The sequence below is a fragment of the Enoplosus armatus genome, chromosome 4 (assembly GCF_043641665.1).
Source record: "Enoplosus armatus isolate fEnoArm2 chromosome 4, fEnoArm2.hap1, whole genome shotgun sequence".
Taxonomy (NCBI): domain Eukaryota; kingdom Metazoa; phylum Chordata; class Actinopteri; order Centrarchiformes; family Enoplosidae; genus Enoplosus; species Enoplosus armatus.
The window spans coordinates 15,730,949-15,753,097 of record NC_092183.1 but is presented as its reverse complement, the minus strand read 5'-3'; the positions used below and the strand labels follow the sequence as shown (position 1 = coordinate 15,753,097).

Below are 22,149 nucleotides of genomic sequence, written 5' to 3'. Positions count from 1 at the left end.
TCAAGCTGACTGCAGCTACTGTTCTCTGTGAAGGATAAAACATAACTTACTAACAGTACTTTTTGGAGGATTCTTTATTAGAGAAACATCAATATAGACGTGAAAGGAAACTCGTGTAGGGGAGAGAGAGATGGGGGAAGACATCTTGACTGGAACCTGAGATGTTGCAATGTATTAGTTTTAACATTATTTTGTATTATAAAAATATTTGATATCATATAAAGATTGTTTGTTGTCCCTTTAAGTGGATATTGACTTGACTGGAAATTGTTTATATCACAATAAACCCCATTGAAATATATGATCTTGTTTTGTTATTTTGTCCCAAAGTTATCACACCACATGGTTTATTGGATGTCTTTTGGAGTTATTATACAAAAAAATCATAGCACCAATGATCAGGGACAAAAAAAAAAAAAATTCTTGGCCATCTTACTGTTTAGAACCATCTCTCTCTCTCTGCCTCTTTCCCTCTCTTCATCCCTCCATTGTTCTCAATACCCTCCTCTGTAGGGAACATGTGGAAGCTATTCTCATGTTGCACTGTAGACCCCAGAAGAGGGAAGCAGCTACAGGCAGCTGCACATCACGTTGAAAATGGCAGCGCAGTCAGCCAGGCTGATTTAGAACAGAGATACACTAGACGAAGCTGTTAAATGGTTTCAAGAGCAGGACAGGAGTGAATGAAAAGATCCTGTGAGTCGTGTACACTTTTCACCTCCCTTTGCCCCCTTGTATATGTTATATTGTTTATATGGCTCACAGTCACCTTTTTTATTATAAAATGACACTGTTTTGTATAGTAATATTCATCTAATGCGCAAAGGAGGAGGAACATAGTGTGTGTGTGTGTGTGGGGGGGGGGCATGCTTAGTGGTAGGGAAGAAAGGAGGTGTAAGGGGGCAAAGGTGGATGGGAAACAGACTGTGAGGAGAATGAAAGGGAATGGGCATGAAAAGAGCAGTACACAGTCCTGCTATAAAAGAGAGCTGTTACTTTGCCCAGAACACACCAGTATTGGACAGCTATGGCTGAAATCTGAACTTTCTTGGATCTGATTGCAGAAAAAATTCTGGATCATAGCTTCTGTGCTTTATATTACATTACACTTGGGGAAAAATGTTCCTTTCTTGTCAGAAACAACATATCCTGAGCTTTTCACAGAGGGATCCATCTGTAATCTTTAAGTTGGCAACAAATGCAGTTACAGGGAATTCCAGTAGGACATTATGCAGTAGGTTGTGACACTATACACAACACAAGAGAGCAGATAACTGCGACCCATTTACAAGTTTCTTCAGTTGTTGCAAATCTAGGGGACCTCAGAAAATAAGAACAGCTGGGCACTGTACCGATCCACTGTCCCTGAACCTATTTGAGGTGTGGGGGGGTGGCCTCCCTGTCTAAACTAGTGCTTTAGAATTGTAGGGTGGTCCTTGAACCTCGACCCCCTAGCCCACCCCTGTTCCCTGCACTGGGACTGCTTAAAGGCACTTCTATTGAAATAGTGTTTACATAGCAGCATGAAGAGAAAGCAAGAGTAAGATATATCTTGTTCGGTAAGAGCAGACATGGAAGGTTTTCGGATACACCCAATCACTAAGGAAATTCAGGGGTTGATACCCACAAAAAATAGTAATTCCCAATTCCAGTTTAGTCATTCATTTTGGTGGGTGGGTGGGGTGAGTTAAGGCACTCTTGAAAAAGTCAAATGATTATTCTTTTGTTGAACGTTAATACTTCAAAACTGTTTATAAGCACTTTATAGTCTGTTGTGTTTTGTAACGTGCGTCAAAGTCTCCATGAATCATTGACCTTAAACCATCATACTTAACCTTGGAGTGTGAGCACAGCCACCCAGATTTTGCAGCACAACTACAGCACTGCAGGGCATGTGCCTCCTAAGATGCTGGGAAAAGCTCCAGCATAGCTATAAAACCAGTAATGAGAGAAAGTTGAAGTAAAAGATCAGTGTGGAGTGTTTTTATAGTGATAATCTTTTTTTTCTTCTTCTCATTATCCTGTACACGTTTTTCTCTGTGATTTTTGTTCATGGTGACTTTTTTTTGTTATCATTTTGCAATTTCTGCACCTCATCTTACTTTTTGGTAAATTACTTTGGATGTATGGGTGGGGATGTAAATCAACGTCTGACTGAAGGTGGAAAAAGAAGAGGAGAGACAGAGAGAGACATGGTCTCTAATGATTACACCAGCAATGGTGAAGGATTAATAGGGTTTACAACCATCCCTCCGTCCAAGGATTATTTCTTGTCAAACAGGGGTCTGTTCAACAGGATCGACAAGAGGAGAGGATGGAACAAATTCATTCCTCTCCCATTTCTTCTCTCTTTTCACACTGCTTCCTGTTACACAAAGGGTCCTCTGTGAGAAGAGATGGTCTGTGGCAGGGGAGGAGGGGTGAGCAGGGAGTTGGGTTGGGGGGCGATGGGGGGGAACTGCATTGGATGGTGTTGCACTGTTGGCTAAACAGTTAATTTATTCACAGCACATTAATTTAACTGTTCTGCCCTCACAGATGCGTCGCTCTGCATAGCTAGACAGATAGCTAACACAACACACAAGACTGTACTCTATTTTATTGAAGCTCTAAATCGTACAAAACTACAAGCACAAAAAAACATGAATACAAATACATGTTACACTGTAGCAATGAAATGTGTGCAACATCATTACAACCATCTTATCACTGCAGTGAGTTAGTCTATGATTCCCATCCCTGTAAAATGATCTTGTTTAAAATATTTTCATCGTTTACAGGTTTACAGAAACTAACATAGACAAATCATGATAATACAGCCACATCTAGTGCAGTGGAGCCCTTTTTCTTCACCACTCTATTTTGATCAGATCAGCATCATCAACTTATATACTCTGGATGCTGACTTGGCCCATCTTCTTCTTTTTGTACCTGTATATTTGGTACTTCAATTGTGAGTTTTCATGAGATCATTGCTATTTTATGTATGTAACCCATGTGACCTGACTAATTCTGCCCATTTTTAAAATGCATTTGATGAAATTAACACATGGAGATACATTGTGTATTTTGGCATTTATTTTGTTTGATATAAGCTTAATGTGAGTGCTAAAAAGTGAGAGACTTCTCTAAACATCTGCAGAGCCACTCTGCAACAGAGAAGTGGGGAGGCTGTACTCATCAGTTTTTCCTTTGTGTTTGGCTCACTAAATGGGTTTTATGTCTAATCGATTATAAATGAAGGAACTGCTCTGGAGTAATTACTGCTCTCTGTTAAACACAGGCCTTAAAACACATCATGCAGTTTATCTTGAAGCCGTTTTTCATTTTGTACCATGTGTGCGATGTTCCCTACCGGCTTGGGAGAGATATACACTATTTCACTTGAAGTCTCACTTGCCTGTCCAGCTGTGCTGTGAAATGAATTCTCTAAAGCTAAAGATCTTCTGGTTAACTGACAGTTTTCATCTCCTTATATGTTAAGTGTGTGTGATTCCCTCAGTAGCTTTAACTTTTTTGATGTTTTTTTAAGCATGTTATTGTTTTATTCATGCTGCACTGGAGTTTTGACACCATCTGTTTCCAATCTGCGAATGGATGCTAAAAGCCCACTTTTTAGTTTCAAGTGAAATGTAAACATCATGCACTGATTGAAGTTGCAGTCTGTGTTTCATTCACAATGCCAGGTGGCTAAGCAACCCCACCCGTGTCCTTGGCCGGAGCTTCAGTTGGGACCTTGAAGTCTGCATGGATTGTATGACTTTTTATGGCTCCTTAAATCAATCACGAATAAAAAGCACATGTGGCTGTAGTACTGGCTCCTGGGATATATATTAAATTGGTACGAGTGCAATCATTTGCCATCAACCCACCCAAACTATCTCCCTACACTCCAGTCTTTAATATCTCAATTGTCACTTGATGCTGAATTTTCCTCGCAACTAAAGCTGTTTTCGACCACATTCTGGCTTCCAGCCTCACTGTGGCTCACCAAGGCATTTCAAAATTCAGTGTTTCTCTTTCATTTCACCTCCAACCTTGGATCTCTTTAAATACAATAAATTGGGTGATAATGATTTCACAGCGATAAAAGGAAATTGAGTTAAGAAACTTCAATACTATGTTTTCTTCAGGAAAACAGATGTTTTTTTCACGTAAACCTGCATGATAAAATATTTTCCTTTTAAGCTGTGCAACTTTTACAGTATTTTTGCAGTGCAGACATTTCGACTGGTCTAACTTATAGTTCAGGAAGGGTAGTTTAATGTACAGATGAGTAATAATGAAGAAAATAGCCTGCAGGACTCAGTGAAGAGAGGGGAAGCCAGTAATCATTTAGATGGTGACACATTACAGGCCACACTATGAGTATTAACATTTTTTTGCACTTTTACCAGAAGAACACTGAATGCAGATTGGTTTCCCATAAATGATGGCTCTAACGAATGTACTCATTTCCCACGACCACCGTAAATTCTCTAACTGTGGCAGTGTGGTTTGTGAAGGCATCCCAGAAGAAAAGATAAATGTGTGGGTTTTGACAACATACTGTAATTACAACTAAGTTTCCATGGCTCCCTTTTGTTTATCTTTACACGGCTCCATCAGTATGGAATTTACAGCTTTCCATTCAAAATATTTAAAGAGACCTGCTGTTATTGCCAGTGCCATGCCAGTGGTTTTGCACCTTACAACCCATTTAACCACAATCATGTTACTGCTAACAGTGCTTCTCTGACTTTCCTGGTGCTCATTGAGTTCCATTCATTTGAGTACAGTATGAAAATCAGCTTAAAGTGATTTGAACTTGCTTGGGCTATATAAATAGTTAAATACAATTGACCTTACTAGTGTTGTAGTTAGAAGAACAACTTTCAGTTTGAATGTCCTATTGTGAGTGAAATCTTGAGGAACACACAGCTATCACACTGACAGACTTAGTCATCTCTTTATGGAAACACTTTGATGATGACTTTCTCATCTTTTCCTCTTTCCTGATTCCTGTAAATGATGGAGACTGTGTGCCTATATCAGAGCCTTGCTCTGTATGACTGTAGCATGGCAATCTCCATGTATTACTCACTGTGTTATGGCTACCCAGACTCCATTAGCTCACCTCAAACACAGGTCAAATGAATCCAGCTGCAGCTTCCAGTTACACCTCACTATGCATTCAGACCATGGGCCATTTGTTTTGTGAGGCGTGACTCAGATATACGTATGCTGCTGTGAGTCATGTCCTACTGAGGTGCTTTCGGTGTGTATTCTGCACCAATTACAGCCAACAACACTGCTGCACTCTCACTTGTGAAGTTTTTACAACAGATGACGTATGAAGAAGACTAATTATTTCCATTACAAGCTGTCTGCATCTTCACCAATCTAGTTGTAAGAATAATGACTGTGAGAAATGTAGGTGATAAATATCTCAGACCATCTCTGGCTCCATAAAGATTCAGTTTTTCAAACATCAGTGGTGTCACATGTGTTTTCCATAGTGATCCATATAGATATAATGAATTTATTTGATCAACTCTGTCAAACTTAATTGTGGTTGTTGACAGTAAAATCTCTGTGCCAATATCCAGGCACCTAATGGTGAACAAGCACCCTTGACAACATGATTTAATATCATTAGTTGACATAACTGGTGTGGTTGCTCAAGTTGTGTTGCTGCAGTGACTCTCCCACAGTCTTCTGCAGCTGTGGCGAACATGGATACATACACCCACGTGACCCCCAGTGAGAGCTTGGCAGCCAAGTGCAAGAAGGCAAACCATCAGATGGAGACATGATTAAAAGGAAACAGAGAGAGAAGCAGAAACAAATGGCTGGTTGTGACACAGCAGTATATAAATACTCAAACAATTTTCTCATGATGTAACACAATCCAATGTGTGTTCTACTATATGTATTTATATATATAAAACAGGATTTATGTGATGCATCAATATGACTGAAACTTGGGATTTCAAGACAGATATAACACTCTTTGGAAAAGTTTTCAAGGGCTTAACGTGAATCTATTGGTTCAGAGGAGTGATTCAGAGTTGGCTTCCTTTATCTATTTGTGATGCAAAAAAAGACAATTCTCTATCTGTATGTTTTGCAGATTGAATATCAAGTATGACCCCATGTAAAAAATAATTGGATCTAGACAGTGTTGGAAGAGGTAATGAGATCTTACTCTTACTTTTATTTACTAGTAAGTTAGTCAGTAAGTTTATTTGTAGAGCACCTTCCAAGAGCAGACATCACAAAGTGCTCCACAATAAAATACTAGGAGTTAGCAACTAGCTTGTGAATATATAGTGGAGCATTTAGCAGCTCAAGAGTCAGATATTGGTCTTCATCAGATGTCCAAAAACATGCCCCCAAATTAATGATAATGTTGCTCTGTAACTGCTGGATGTGTAAAGCAATTGTTTGCTAACAAGTTTGCCATATAAACTTAAAAGGTGATGATATGTCACTGTTTGCAACTTGTTTCCGCTGCTCCAAAGTGTCCAAACAAAAATCAGTTATTGCAGGTTTAAGTAAAAGATTAATTCCTCAATGTAGAAATACTCCATTACAAGTAAAAGTTCCATATTCATACTTAAGTAGGCATACAGAATTATTAGCAGCAAAATGTAGTATTAAAAGTAGAATTACTCATTACGTGAATGAATGGCTGTTGTTGCTGAGTTTTATCATTATTGGATTATACTATTGTGTAATTACTATGGAAGAAGCCTTTTAATGCTGGAGCTGGTGGAAGTGATGCTCATTTTAACTACTTTGTGTATTGCTGTGCAGTTTAATCTATTACAGTGCATCATTTTATAAGATAACTGTGTGCTTTATGCATGTACAATCTTGATCTTCAAAGTAACTCCAGCTGTCAGATAAATGCAGAGGTGTAAAGAAATATATTTCTTCCGAAATGTAATGGATTAGCGGAAGCACTTAAGTAAAGTACAGTACTAAAGTAAATGTATTTACATTCCACCACTGGATATTGATATGTCCGATGGTGGGACAAAAGTGATAGAAAATAATAATACCATCATAGGTAACGTGTGAGACAAAATCAAACATAAATTTCCATTACACAAAAAAATAAATAATGTTTATGTAATGACATCATCACAAGTTAGATAAAATAAATGTCAAGTTACATTTCAGTGGTTTTTGATCTTTTGATCCACTTGGCGGTGAAGAATCATTTGAACCTCTTGGGTTTTTTAACTTTGTGGTTTGTGTGTTTTCTGTGTCAAATCCAGCAGATGGATAACGATGATGTCCCAGCACCCAAACACAATTCTGCTACGCTGCTGCCACCCTGGCCACCATTCAGTCATTGCACACAGATGGCTCACAGGACAACCAGAGAAGCCAAAGGAAGGCCATCATGTGTGGAGCCATCGCTAATCAGGAACTGATGACAGAGAATTTCCATTACAAAACACAAAATGAAACGTGCTCTTTTTGTTCCTCCCTGGTCTGATATGGAGTTGACGAGAGTGCGACACACCAGCTGTGTGGCGTCAGTGCTGCTCTACTAACGTATGTACCCATTCAACACATTTGTTTTCCCATTCCACCCAGACCCAGCCCCAGTCTCTCAGTTCATTGTTTCATCGCTGCCTTGTTAGCAAACGCATTATCCCCACGTCATCTTCAGAAATATTTCCAAGTCTAATCACGTGTTGTACTGGTGCAGATAATGAGGAACACATGTTTGGCGGTGGTTAATGTGAATGTGGCTAACATGGGATAGCCCATGCTTGTTCAGCTTTGACCTTGTTCAGGTTTATATTAGAGACTCCCAAAGGTCCTGACAGTCACTTTACAGATGCTTCGCGCCATCCTGCCTATATGCCTCTGATGAACCCAAAGAGCTGCTACAATTTAACAGGAATCGTACCATCCGTCCAAGAGCTGGGAGCTCAGCCTGCAGAGAGCCAGCTGTGAATGTACTCATGGCCCTGAGACTTGGCTCTGACACAGCACACACGTGAAGAAGTCTCTGGGTGGGACTACTCTCAGCCTCAAGACATTCAATACACCATCTATACAGGCTAGTACATTCTGTACTCCCAAATGTTCATACAGATGCATAAGCTTATACAGGATTAAGAAATAAGCAAAAAAGGACACACACATGCTTCCTAATGTGATATGTCTTATATGAACAGACTTACTAGCCCGACAACATTGCCAATAACGGAAATGTGGTTCATGAAGACGCCAATACTAATATCCAGTGCTGTTTGCTTTGCAACAGTGACACATGCAAATTTAAGGTTGGTTTCTTTAATTCACTTCCTTATCACTAGGGACAGAAATAAACCCCTTGGTGTCTCATACAGGAGAGACATAGTGGAGTCTTTGAAATAACTTTGCATTTGTGTTTTAAAGTCTTTCTTTCAAGTATACTACATGTTTGAGGTTGTGCCATCTTATTCTTCAATGATATATTGGCACCTGACTGGAGAAAGTTTAACAGCCAGGTGTCCTATCTATCATTAACTCTTATGAATCATGAGTCATGCCATTGCTAACACTGTGTGTGTTTCCCTTCATGGAGCTGGTAATTACAGCAATTATGTAACATTTCATCACACACATTATATCAGCAGAGAACACTAATGTTGAGCTGAAATCCCTCAATGAGTATAAGCCGTGCACTTTCTCCAAACCCAGAGCCACACTGTGGCTCTCATATGAACCGCCAAGCCCTTTCAAATGCAATTAAGGTGACAACCCAAATATTTACAGTTTTATAATGTGGCTCAGATATCTGTGGATGGATGGGCAACACATGTTAAGCCAAGTAACACGATTGTTGATTGTACTGGTTTCTTTTACACTTCCATTGTGCATGCATACTGTATCTATCCTGCATGAGCCCTGCCAAAGCTTCTGCAACCTATTCTTCTCTGAGTTCCTTTGTCAAGCAGGACTGAATGGGAATATTGTAACAAAAGTAATTTCTTTCAAACACATGTTTGCCAGACTTTCAGGTTCTCACAAATGCTTGTTTGCTGGGAAGGAAGGAAGTGGCCGCTTTTTTTACAGCAATCTTGCTGTCAACAGTTAAATTGCTACAATTGGAGAGTACATTGGCTTTGATATCCTCAGAGTATGTCACAGATGCTGCCATCTTGCAGTAGGTGATTGCAGCTCTGGTTGAAACTCCCAGTCTGTGTCAGGAGTCTCTTTGCCCTCCCAGTGGAACTATGTATGTTTATAATTTCACCCTGAGTAATGGGCCTATGGCCGTCTTATGTAACCATTGTTTAGATCTCCAGGGGATTGTAGGATCTGAGACAGGGGCAGAAGGGATGTGCCCAGGGCAAGCTGGGACTTTAGAATATACAACAGAGGCCCACCATGTACTCTGTTGTAATCTCTGCAGGGTTTGAAGGATTGACAGACGGGACAGAGGAGAGAATAGAGAGACAGAGAAAGAAAACAGTTTGGGTTGTCCCAGCTGTAATAACTCCAGGGATGGAGTGGCCCAGAACAGCATCTGCAGCGTGTTGCTACACTCCCAGCCATGCCATCTTTCAAAGACAATCCGGACGGCTGAGAAAACGTTTAGGAGAGACCACACAGGCCCCCTCTGCTCATGGCTGGTCGCAAATCCATGTCCTGCCTCCCTTGAGCTGCTCTGCTACAGCATCAGAAGAGACTGAGAGAAACATGCTCACAGAATTTACAGTAACTGTGGGGAGGGTGGGTATTAGCTGCTTGGTCTCTTACCTTAACACAACTTTGAACACATCCAAATAGGAAGAGGGACAGAGAAAACATTTAGCCTCAAAGTATGTACAGAACAAATGCTGTAGGGAAAAGAAAGAAAGGGAAGAGAGAAGAGCAATAAATAAAAGAAGCAAAGGAGGATAAGGCAAAAGTAAGACTTATAGGCAGACCTTCTGTGTACATCATGTTTATGACCCTTTTACATTTAATGGTCTTGCATCAAAAAGACTACGCACAAGTGTGTGTGTGTGTGTGTGTGTGTGTGTGTGTGTCTGTGTGTGTGTCTGTGTGTCTGTATGGACGGAGGGAGGTGTTCAGGCCATTTACATAGTTCAGAGTTATGTGTGACAACAATATTTAACTTATGAACATTCATTTTGATTTGTGCAATTGAGACCATAAAAACAGAAATAATGAAATGGGGCGTAAAACCAGAATGAATCAGAGTTAATAGAGTGAAAACATGACACTGACGTGATGCAAAATAGTTTATATTTTAAGGTTATGTTCCACTCACTGCCTCTAATGAGGAAAAGTGCTTATCTGATTAATTTCAATTAAACTACCTAATTTTTACTGTCTTTCATCCCTGACAGGAATCATCGCAGCTCAACTTCTATCTAATACATATTGCTCCAGATAATTATCTGCAGGTTCATTGTCTGGAGTTTTGCTGTATCCTTCTTTCTCCCAAGGGAGAGGAGGGAGTTTTTCTTAAATAATGTGGCAAAGGGGAGCCAGCAGGGAGGGGGGAGTGGTCTCCACCATACTGGGCTTCAATAAAAGGCACTTGTATGGACCTCCGAGGAGCCCAAACTTTCCAGTAGCACCACAGGCGGCTGCTGCACAAAGACAGACAGAGAGAGGGACAGCTAGATGAATAAAAATTAAAAGAGAAGAAAAACTGTTCAAGCTATCATTTGGCTCTCCTGAAATATTTAAATCTTTGATAACTTAGTGCAGTTTTTTCTTTTCAAGTTTTATATTTATATTTTAGGGCCCTTTGGGTAAAAAAAAGAGAAAATGACGAGTCTGCTGTGCATCACAATAATCTCCCTGACCCTGGCTTGCAGTGCATACAGTCAGGTTACTCCATCACCTCTAACAGGTAAGATTACATTTATATTAAAAAAAGTTGAATTTGAATTATGTGGGTGATTGTGTGTGTTTGTTACCACATTTTGTGAATGCGTGTGTGTGTGTGTGTGTGTGTGTGTGTGTGTGTGTATGCGCAGTGTTACCATGCATGGAGAAAAATAAGAACAGGAGGATGAGCTGTGTATGGGACCTGAGCAAAGTGGTACCACAGCTCAGGCTTGTGTAACAACAGTGTCATTGTAGCAGTAGGTAACAGAGTCATCTCTGGGGTAACACACACACACACACACACACACAGTCACACACTGTGACTCACCACTGACTCATTGATTTGCTGCATACAGACCACCACAGCCTGGACTGGCTGGTGAAAACTGTAAATCATTCACAGTGGCTTGCTGCCCGCACTACTGAATGACGACCACACCATTAATCATTAATACTACTGGTTGTACCCTTAAAATGGGTCACATGTGCTTCAGTGGCTAAAACTGGGCTAGCAGTGCTTATCCCTTTTTGGATGTAAATTCTTACCAGTGTGTAAAAATAGTGAAGAATTTTACCACAGTAAAGTCATGACCTTTTGTCATTTTATCTGTTGTCAGTCTTCTTCCTGTGGCAGACAGAAAATGAAAACCTAGAAAGGCGTCTTATCAGGGAGCACCTGCACTCCATCATGAGGCTGTTAAAATTCAAATCCACACCTGCCAACAGGATGACACACTGAGATGGCTGCTGCAACCACAAGCTATGATATACCAGAATAGATCTAACGCTGTGGTGGAAGAGAAAAAAAGGATAGCTACAGTAGAAGCTCTCATGTTATATGAGTGATAACCAATGCGCTTTCAGCAGCCCTGCAAGCTGACTCAGTAGATGTCAAATTAGGGGTGTCTCAGCTCTTTTCTTTCATGACGGGAGGAAATGGTCTGTCTGTGGGGAGAATAGTTTCACTCTGGGAGGAGATTATGCTTTTTTATCCAAACATTGAAATTGCTCCCATTGGCCAGTGATGTCACAGTTGTGTGTCTGTGTATGTGTGTGTCTATACAGTACATGTATGTTTATACATGACCTCACTGTCTGCCTTACGTAAAAGCATTGGCTCAGCACAGTCCAGTTCAATCCAAATTGTTCCATACAGTATAACTTTTATTAGCCATATGAGCAGTGTATTCTCTGTCGGCTCACGGGGCGTTGCCTGTCCTTATACCTACTGACTCACTCTGGCACTGGGAGCTTTTGGAAATCCGCCATGGTAACAGGCGCCCTGACAGGAGAGAAGTTAAGATTAACGACCCGCAGCCAAACGTATAGAGCCCCATGCTGAACAGCAGCCAAATTACTCTGTTTTTCCCTGTGAGGTAATAGTCTGTTAAGGCTAATGCTTACTGTAGTTGTTGGTTACTGAGGCTTGGCCCGGTTGCTAGGGCTGGGTGGGAAAAGGAGCTTGGCCGGAAATGGGCTGAGGCTGGGGGCTGAGTTGAAAATGTGTTAAGGCTGGGAGATGAGATGATGATGGAGCCAGGTTTTGGTGCTATTGCATCTGCGTTAATTCACAAATGACTCTGATGACAGTCTACTGTGAATGTATGCAGAGGATTGCATGTGTGTATCCATGTGAGGGATACTCTCCCACACTCTGTGTTTGTGCTTGCAGGAAAGAGTTTTTTGGAATTAGTGTGTAGGAGTTGGCCTGCTGTGTTTGTCCCAGCTGTGCTTGTTAAATCTTTCTCCACATTGACACAAACAGGCCAACAGCAGAAGAGAACAAAGCTGTAGGATGCTGTAAAGCATCTCATGTCTAGCTGCCCCGTCAGAGGGTGTGGCACATTATGCACACACCGATATAAACATGCAGTGACTGCTCTCTGATGATTTCCATCCTTTCATAGAGGAGAGATTTGAGCCAATTAAACATTTTGTTCATTCAATAACTTAAAGTGCAAATTAGGCTTAGGGGTTTAACAGCATAATTAGACTCTTGTATTTTCAGAATATATAGGTCACTGAGTAGACTTGGACCACTGTAATGTTGTTTACAGTTCAGTGTTACAAAGAAGCAGATGGTTCCAATCACTTGCTAATACAACCTCTAACACAGAATTGTGCTCAGTCATAAAATGGCAGTAGGTCTTGGCTGCAGCTGCAGAGCTTTTTTATTGTCATGCACATGTGTTCATTTACCTCTTTGTGGTGTTTTCATTCCCAGCTGCGCTCCACAGAAATTTCAGAAAGAAACCAGTCAGAATTATTTGACGACCCATTTTTATGTTAAATGTGACAATACGGCACCACCTTACTTAAATAGGATGTGGTTTGAGGTGTGACAAAGAAAAGAAAGGCTCCCTTCTCTTCCTGAAAGGCTAAGTATACATAACCGGCTGTTGCTTTATGAGTGCAGTGTGCCCCACATGGTCGGGGCCACATTCTCCTGTGGGACATGTGTCTGCCGGTAACTGCAGGGGCAGGAAAGAGTGTGGAATTACTTTCAGCATGCCTGTCTCTCTGTCAGCTACTGCCGTCTCTCAGGCATTATCACCTTCAATGTTGCTCCAGAACATATGACATGTCCAAGATACAGAGGTCTTTATTATGCTTTATTTTTATTGATCTGTATGGAATTAGGTTAGTATGTTTACAGTAATTAATTCCAAGCTCTTTTCTTGGTACTGTGATGTTTAATCAATTCCCTCCTCCCGTCTCACATTTCAGGATAACAAACCACATCCAGCAGTTGGTTTTTATGTCCAGACAGATCAGTGTTTCCATAAGACAGGACAACAAACCCCTTCATCCTCTGTACTCTAATTTCCTAAGTAAGATTTAGGAAAAAAAATTCATTTTTAAGCATAAATATTGGGTGGCATCATATCTGGCAAGCTGGTGTTGACATCACCACCGCCTTCACTTTTGCCAGGGCTTTTGATGAGCAATTTAGTCATTCTGGATCCCTCAGGTTTCAATCACACTTCATGCAACTGCTACCCATGCAGAGAATTTATGAGGCACTGCGAAGCTGTGAGTCATTCCTCACTGACAAAACAGGCAAAGAGGAAATCCTGTCCAGACTGCGTTTAAACTCTGCGCTGCTTTCGAAGACATTAGTAATTAGCAGCGGCAAAAGGGTGTTTTCGAGCTCATAAAATACCTGGCATCTTGTTGACCAGCTAAGAGGCGAGTGAGGCTACTGGGTGTGGTGACTGGGTAATAGAAGTAGTCTCTGGCATATGAGAAGGTTTGCAGTCTAATGAAAGAAATTAAAAAATGGAATGAAAAGTGGCACGAAGTTGGACTGAAGGGTAGATTAGGTCTGTCAGCAGGGCTTCTGCTAATTAAATCCTTCTGCGGAAGAGCTCAATACTAATGATCTGAGCACCATTGAACAAAGTCCAGACACGCGTCTACTGAGTGGTTATAATGGCGTATTGGGACAGTTTAGGCATGGGGTTGATTAGAAGTCGTCTCAGTGTCACTCCTCCGTGTATGTTCATGTGTGTTGGGGAGAAGGTTATGGATTGATCAGAGCGGAAGGCAGCAAGCCAGTGGCTCTAATTATTTCCTGTATTGCTCATGTGGGAAACGTTTTCCCTGTTGAAGAGCCAGTGACACAGTATTCCAGTCATGGTTCTGGTGTTGCTGCTCAAAGTGAGGCGCCTCAACACAAATGCTGGCATCCTCAGTCAGAGAGGAGAGACAGACTGGTTTAGACACAAATCATCCATAGTGAATTAGTGGGAAGAAAATAAATCAGAAGCAGAGCAATTCGGGTATTTCTTCAGTGAACATGAGATGTAGCAACAGACACTCAAGGGACGATGTTGAAGCACTGAACCTGGATTCTGCCAAAAAACGACTTGGTTACATAAGATTAATAGTTATGTCTGCAGACCACTTATAGCGAAAGAGCCAGTTGCTTTACTCCGTTATGTAATTACCATATTATCTTACAAGTCCTGTGCCCATTGCAGAGTTTGACTCTACTTACAAAATTGATTGTTCAAGGCTGTACCTGTGGTGGTGGGGGTCAGAGGTCATGTACATACATCCATCTGGTGCTTATTATTATATGGCAAAGGCCACCCCTTGCTGGTTGGGGTCTCCTTAACTAAGCAAGCCCTGTGAGGTCTAAACATGGAGGTCAATGAGATTGTGGGAACCCATGGTGAGACATAAATGACGAGTGCCGAGTTAAAGGGTGGCCTAGTTTGGACAGGGAGGATGGAAAGGGGGGTGCACAGAGTAAATACGCTAGAATCTGTATATCATTAACTATATTATCTGCTAACCTTTCCTGTTATTTTATTTGGTGCCTGATATACTTTACACAAATCAGATGGAGCGAATGAAAGATAAGCACTTCATTTTGAGGGTTAATGCTGAGGAAGCAAACATTTATAAGTGCCAGGACTGGCAAGAGCAGGAAGGAGACTGAAGGGGACGGTTGGCTCTGGGGGCTGAAGACTGGCTGGTGTCCAATACAGTATCTAATAAACCAAACAGGATACCCCCAAACTCTTTGATAGTTTTGCGTGCAAGAATACTTAACTGCACGTGTGTATGCATGTGTAGTATAATATAATCAGAATCAGAATCAGAATCAGAAATACTTTATTGATCCCCGGGGGGAAATTGTACAATAATACATACAGCACACACATGCCAAAATATGCTGTGGAACAATTATATACAAAAAAGAAAGACCAATAAAGAAGGAAGAATTGGGAAAAGCTGTGTTCGGGCATTTTTCCTTTTATGGTGTTTTCTCAAACAGACCATTGCTGCATCAGTTTCATGCCAAGTACAAAATCAAAGTAAAAATTTCTAGATGCAATCTTTGGAATCAATGTGTAAAATATATTTATATTATAACATTACATAATATTTTCCAGTTTAAGTCCAAGTACCACAAGCGTAGTCACCATCAGTAAGGTTGTATCATGTTTTCCTCTTTTCCAGTTAAGGTTTTGGCTGACCTAGGAGGCAACGTCACCCTGCCCTGCCGGCTCCTGTCCAAGGACACCATATCCTTTGGTAGCATTGGTGTCCGAGTCAAATGGACCAAGGTGGCAGATGATGAAGCACTGAATGAGGATGTCCTGCTTTCAATGGGATTCCACAAGAAGACCTATGGAAGCTTTGAGGACCGTGTCTTCTTGCAGGAGCTCGACAATGAAGATGCTTCCATAGTAATAACTGATGTCGCCATGGATGACATGGGAAAATACCGCTGTGAGATCATCAACGGGATGGAAGACAGTGTGCAAGAGCTTGTCTTAGAAGTACATGGGGGTTTGACTGACGGTAAATCCTGTTTTTTTTATATATGTTTAGAAACATAGCTTAGGGATGGGCCTTAATGAATAAGTTAATATAGCAGCTGTGATGACATTAGGCGCTGTTTCACCAGTTATTATATGTGTCCTTTCCCTCTTAAAAATGCATAGTTCAGGAAAAATCATGTTCCTCAACAATGTTTTTGTTTCTGGTTATTGAAAACCAACATTTCCTTTTCTTGTGGAAATAGAAAAAGAAAAGAGCAGACAGCTTATGCTGATTTATCCAAACCGCTGTAATGATTCAGTCATGATTACATTTGAATAGGATTCAGGATAAGTAAACAGTAACACATTTTGCATCTTTTCTATTCCATATCCTCATACATCTGACTGACTCATCAGATTTTATTATCTGATGGGTAAAGAATTTTCCTTTTAAAATGTGCTATACAAAGATAAACTGCTTTTCATGCAAGTTAGGGTTATTTACATATGCATAGATTCCTGCATTCCCGCTTGCATGATGACACACTAAATCATTGCAGTATGTTAGAGCTCTTCTGCTCCAAAAGGCAGCTCCCACCCACCTTTTGTTGATAGTTTTTCACATTTGTGAAGGATCAATCTGGATCAATCTGGGTGGAGGCTGGACACGCACATGTAATTTTAGACAAAAGTTGAGTGAATAGAATAATATCAACCATGTGCTACTTTGATACAGCTGTTAAAATTTGGGAAATCTTTTGGTAATCATAAAGTACAATTGATAATGTCTTGAGGTACATCTTGGTATAAGGAAGGAACCATGATGAGTGAACTATCAGAGGATTTCTGCAATTAAATTTACAGCTTCATGTGCATATTTCTCTTGAATTGGATAGCACTGATGTGTAGATTCACTTTTGAATTATTATTTTTCTTCTTGTTGTTGGATTCATGCAGTTAAAGTAGAGAACCTTGCTTTGATCTTTAATGCAGCAGGACTTAACACCTAGTTTGCATAAGGTGATCTTTTCTTCCATGCAGAAGGGTAGACAAGCACAAAATTAATGAGTTAGCAAACTGCTGACATTTTGCAAGTTGCTAGACCTGAAAGACTAATAGGCCTACAGTCACTACCATAAAACTAAACATAGACTGATAGGTTGACATATTATCACATTCATTAAATCTCTTCTGCCTCACTCAGGTGTTGTGTTCCCATACCACCCCCCTGTGGGCCGCTACAATCTGAACTTCCACGATGCTGTGCAGGCCTGTATGGACCAGAATGCTACTGTCGCCACCTATGATCAGCTGGTTGGGGCCTGGAAGGAGGGTCTGGACTGGTGCAATGCTGGTTGGCTGAGTGACGGCACAGTGCAGTATCCCATCACCAAACCCAGAGAGCCTTGTGGTGGCTCCAACAGTGAGCCTGGTGTCAGAAACTATGGCCACCGTGACAAAAAGAGCCACTATGACGTGTTCTGCTATGTTTCTGCTCTTGAGGGTGAGTTTTTGTTTCATTGATTCATTATTGTACAAGGGAACACATTGCAATTCATGGTTTTATTAAAGAATTGCTATATATGGCCTTGCTTGGTAAACCAATATGTAAAAAATAGGAAATAGCTGCTTGAATCTTTCTACCATCTGTTTTGCCTTCTCTGCTGTCAGGACATTTCTATTGGCTGGTCCAACCCAACAGGCTGACCTTTGACGAAGCTGTGCAGGCATGCTTAGACGATGGAGCAGAGATCGCCAAGGTGGGCCACATATACTCCGCCTGGAAGCTCGAGGGCTACGATCGCTGCGATGCTGGCTGGTTGGCTGACGGAAGTGTCCGCTACCCCATCTCCAGGCCCCGCAAGAACTGCAGCCCCACAGAACCTGCAGTGCGCTTAGTTGGATTCCCAGACAAAGATCAAAAGTCTCACGGCGTCTACTGCTACAAGGCTGAGCAGTGAGGGGGTAGATAGGAGTAGGGAAGCCATAACCACCAAAGAGCAGCAACAACCACAACCAGTAAAATCAACAATAAAGCAGACAAGCTTTGGATCTTAATTAGCATGAACTCAGTACCTTTCTGAAACTGTGATAACCATTTTTAACTCCTACTGTAATACTGTCTATTTTACATCCATATGCAATGAATGACAAAATATTTTGTAGCCATTAAGTTTTGTTTTTCTCTAACTGCATTCATTAATTTTACACAGGCTGTTGGTAAAAGGGCAACAGTGTTAAATGTACGAATGATGTGACAGAGACAAGACCCTGATGGTTGTGAAACATCAAGTTTGGTTTGTCCTCCACAGAATGATTAGATGTGTGAAGTTAAAGATTTAGAGCATTTATGCTCACGTGCAGATGATGTTTGCTGCTTTAAAATTTGTCTAAAGAACGAAACAATGTGATAGGCTATATACATGTTATGGTGCAGTAAGTATCCAGCTGGATCCCTCTCTAATCAGATTGAAGCTCTTTTTTTCACCTCTTAAACTGTAGTTTTTCCATCTGAGGAGTTCAAATTTACTGTTTAACAAGAAAATGAATGTAAATGTCTTGATGGACTGTGACCTATTCTGCATTGATAGCTCCCATTAGATCAACTCCCAATTACAATTTGCAAGACATTTTACTATTGTAACCTCATACAGTTTGTTTATTTTAACAAAATGTTTTTTTTACTTTTTAAATGATGTTTTTCACTACAATTGTTTTTACATGTTTATAATGGGTTTTTTTTAAGAAAAAAATACAGATTCTGCCACTTTTGTTTTGTGTGCAGACAATTTATATCAGACACATACAAAACAGCAAGATTCCAGCCAGAGAGTGAATGCAGAATGAGTACGGATCTTCCCCTTTTGCCCTGAACACAACCTTTTATCAAAACATAACCCTGATTGAACAGTTGTAGCAATTCCCTAAGATAGACAAGAAATTGAATATTACAGTAGTTACAGGTACAACTAATATGTATGGGCTGAAATCCACTCTGACTGCTGTTTCACTAATTCTTTCTGAGGTATGAGCTGTAAATGGTACAAGACCTGAGTAATACTGATGGTCACTTACACTCCTAAGTAAGGATGTGTTGATAGTCATGCTGTAGTGACTGGATCTGAATAAGCTTTAGTTTAGTTTCCTGTGGACCACAGTGGGTATTTGGACGTACAGAGCTGGTAATCTAAAGGTGTGCCACAACCAGAAGATAGCACCCTTTTTAGATATCAGTTATAAAAATAATTTGATATTTTGTTACATTAGTTACATCATCCCTTTAAACGTTTTCTAACCCTGGGCACTGACATATGGTACTTACTGCAGGTTACATGTGGTAATATGGTGATACATTGTTTGTAAAAGCAAAACTTAAAATGTTGTCACGCTTGTGCATTTGTACACACTTGCGCAAGATAAAAGGTGAAGGTATTTTCGTATCTTATCGCCATGTACCTTTTTCAACAAAGCAGTTTGAAATAAAGAATACAACTTTTAAAACAATTTTTGAAAGTGTCCCTTTTTCAACAATGAACATTTTTATTTCCAATGGAACCACATCGGTGTGTATTATGTGGAGATAACAGAGGTTTAAGCAGAGATTTAAACACTATTGTTTAAACTGCCAAATTCGGGGCCATGTATCTGGCATGAACCCATGTCTTTGAGAGGATTCAAGATTAGACTCTTCTCTCATTTATTTATTCTTTGGCATTTTTTTATTCAGTGCCAGGCTGCCAGCCCACCACCAAGTTAGACAAAGGAAACAGTACCACAGTCTGTGGGAAGGCATGGGAATGGGGTCGGATTTAGGTTAATAGCAACAGAAGAAAAAGAGAGATTGAGCAGAACTTTTCACATTTTGTTCAGCATAGAAAATGTTAATAATGATGTTGAATTTTCTAATAAAATCTGAGGAGTAAACTATATCATTACACATTTGAGGTGCACGATGCACAAAACATTTATGTTTCTACACACTTGTTGCATGAAGTGAGCTGTTCTTTGTTTTTTTTATGCTGGAAGCAAACAGTAAAATTGATGAGCAATTGCTGTTGTAGATGACCATTGTCGACTGATTTTGTAATGCTGAACATTTAAGTTGGTTTGCTTCTGTGGTTTTAACCAATCAAATGTTGTGCTGGCTTTCAGCAAGTCTGATGATGCTACATTCCAAAAGCTTGTCACTCACACATATTCAGATTAAGCAACTTGACAGGAAAATAGCAGAGTAATGAGTGAATGATAGACACTCTGCATTGGACTAGACAGAGTCTGAGGCGCCTGTCAAGCCCAGGAAGTTATCAGGAAGAGCCAGGGTGCATTTCCTTTCCAAACCTAGTGAGCTTGTTAATTCCCAGAGAGACCTGGGCTGTGAGAAGTCTAGGTTTTTCCGCTGATCACCCATGAGACATCTGCATTTCATGAGGCAAAAATGTAGGTTTTACTCTCACTGGGGCATCCAGGAGCAGCCTTTAATCACAAGCCAAGTCTTCTCTAATGACAGAGTGGGCAGTCGCAGTGAAAACCACAGCAACCCCAACTTACACAAAGATTACATCGACCAACTTGACGTTATTAGCCTGGTAATGGTGCTTTGTGCTGTTAGGCAGTGTCAATGTGAACTTCAAGTCACTGCTGTATAAGGAGGTGCTCTGGGAATAGTGGTGAACTATATAGTGGTGTACTGTAAAAGTTTCTGTTTTTACACCAAGGGAATTCATCTGCTTCCTTTATGCACCACCATGTAGGCATAAGAAGTATTTGACATTAAAGAGGAGCCACCTACAGCCACGCTATCGACTTAAAAAAAACTATAGCGTGGTATACTTATGCAGGTCTGCGGTTCTGCAGCATCAGCCATTTCAGCAATTGCGTCACTTTTCCCTAATCCAGGTCTTCCTCCATATGTTTGCTATAATTCATGTTGCCACTTTCTATCTGCTCCCAATGAATGAACCGTCTGTCTACCAAGAGGCTTGTAGAGCATGTCATTTTTCAGACGTGCACTTGAGACGTTGGTATGATGTTCTACAGACAGTGATTGTGATTCACAGAATTGTGTGTAAATTCTACACATTATTTTTAGTTTCCATGAGTTGTGGAGGTGCTTTATGGAAGGGAATGAAATATCTACCCTTTTCCATGGTATTGAGCAGACAAAAACTCAGGTTTAAGGCTTAGTCTGACAGCACTACCTGCTGGTGAAATCACCGCACTACTTACTCCATACAAAATGTACCTTAGTGAAAGAGACAACAGGCACACTTTCCAAGCATGCAATAAAGAAATGCTGTTAAAAGGTTGCTACTCCATCGAAGCGCTACAAAACAGAAAGACAAACTATGGCCACGAAACCTGCATGTCTTTGAAAACTAAGGAAACACTGAAAAGAGGAAACCACAACATCTGTAGAAAACATACAACTCAACTCACTCAAACACCAAATGTGTTCCCAATGCCTTTCCCAATATGTCTGTAAAAAGTCCAAATTAAATGTTATTAGCATATAATATTCATATATTTATTTCTTTGGTGATTTAAAGCAGGAAAAAAAAACAGTTTGATCTCATAAAAAAAATTCACAAACATTCCAGACATTCACATTGTAAAATAAAAAAACAAAATGTTATAAATATAAAATGATATATGCACATTAAGGCTGAAACACACACAAAAACATTCACAGGCAGACAAAACAATGTAACCATCTGTGTACAAATATTTTGTTAATGTTACTGGACAACATTATTGCAGCCGATGGGGCCCTCCGTTTTCTTTGGTCCACTGTTGGCATTAAAGATGTAAAAAGACATATAAATCCATTGTACCGTTAAGTAACTTTTCATCTTCAATGCATCCCATTTAGACAGTCTGTGATTGATGCTGGTCTCCTGTTGAACATACAGTAATAATATATGAAGAGCACTTCTGGGCCAGATGACAGCATCATATTTTACCTGTCAGTATAAAAGTAAGGAGATCAAGAGCAGCTTGAAAATAAATTACATGCATCTCTGCCTAAACAGCCATTACG

General features: G+C 40.4%; 1 protein-coding gene across 1 annotated transcript; it reads left to right on the top strand.

Annotated features, from left to right (window-relative positions):
• The first annotated feature begins 10,773 nt into the window (after nucleotides 1-10,773).
• On the top strand, nucleotides 10,774-18,235 carry hapln1a (hyaluronan and proteoglycan link protein 1a). The gene is made up of 4 exons (XM_070904215.1): nucleotides 10,774-10,858; nucleotides 15,808-16,152; nucleotides 17,317-17,616; nucleotides 17,784-18,235. The coding sequence occupies exons 1-4, from the start codon at nucleotides 10,774-10,776 to the stop codon at nucleotides 18,071-18,073; spliced, it is 1,020 nt and encodes a 339-aa protein (XP_070760316.1). The 3' UTR covers nucleotides 18,074-18,235.
• The last annotated feature ends 3,914 nt before the right edge of the window (nucleotides 18,236-22,149 follow it).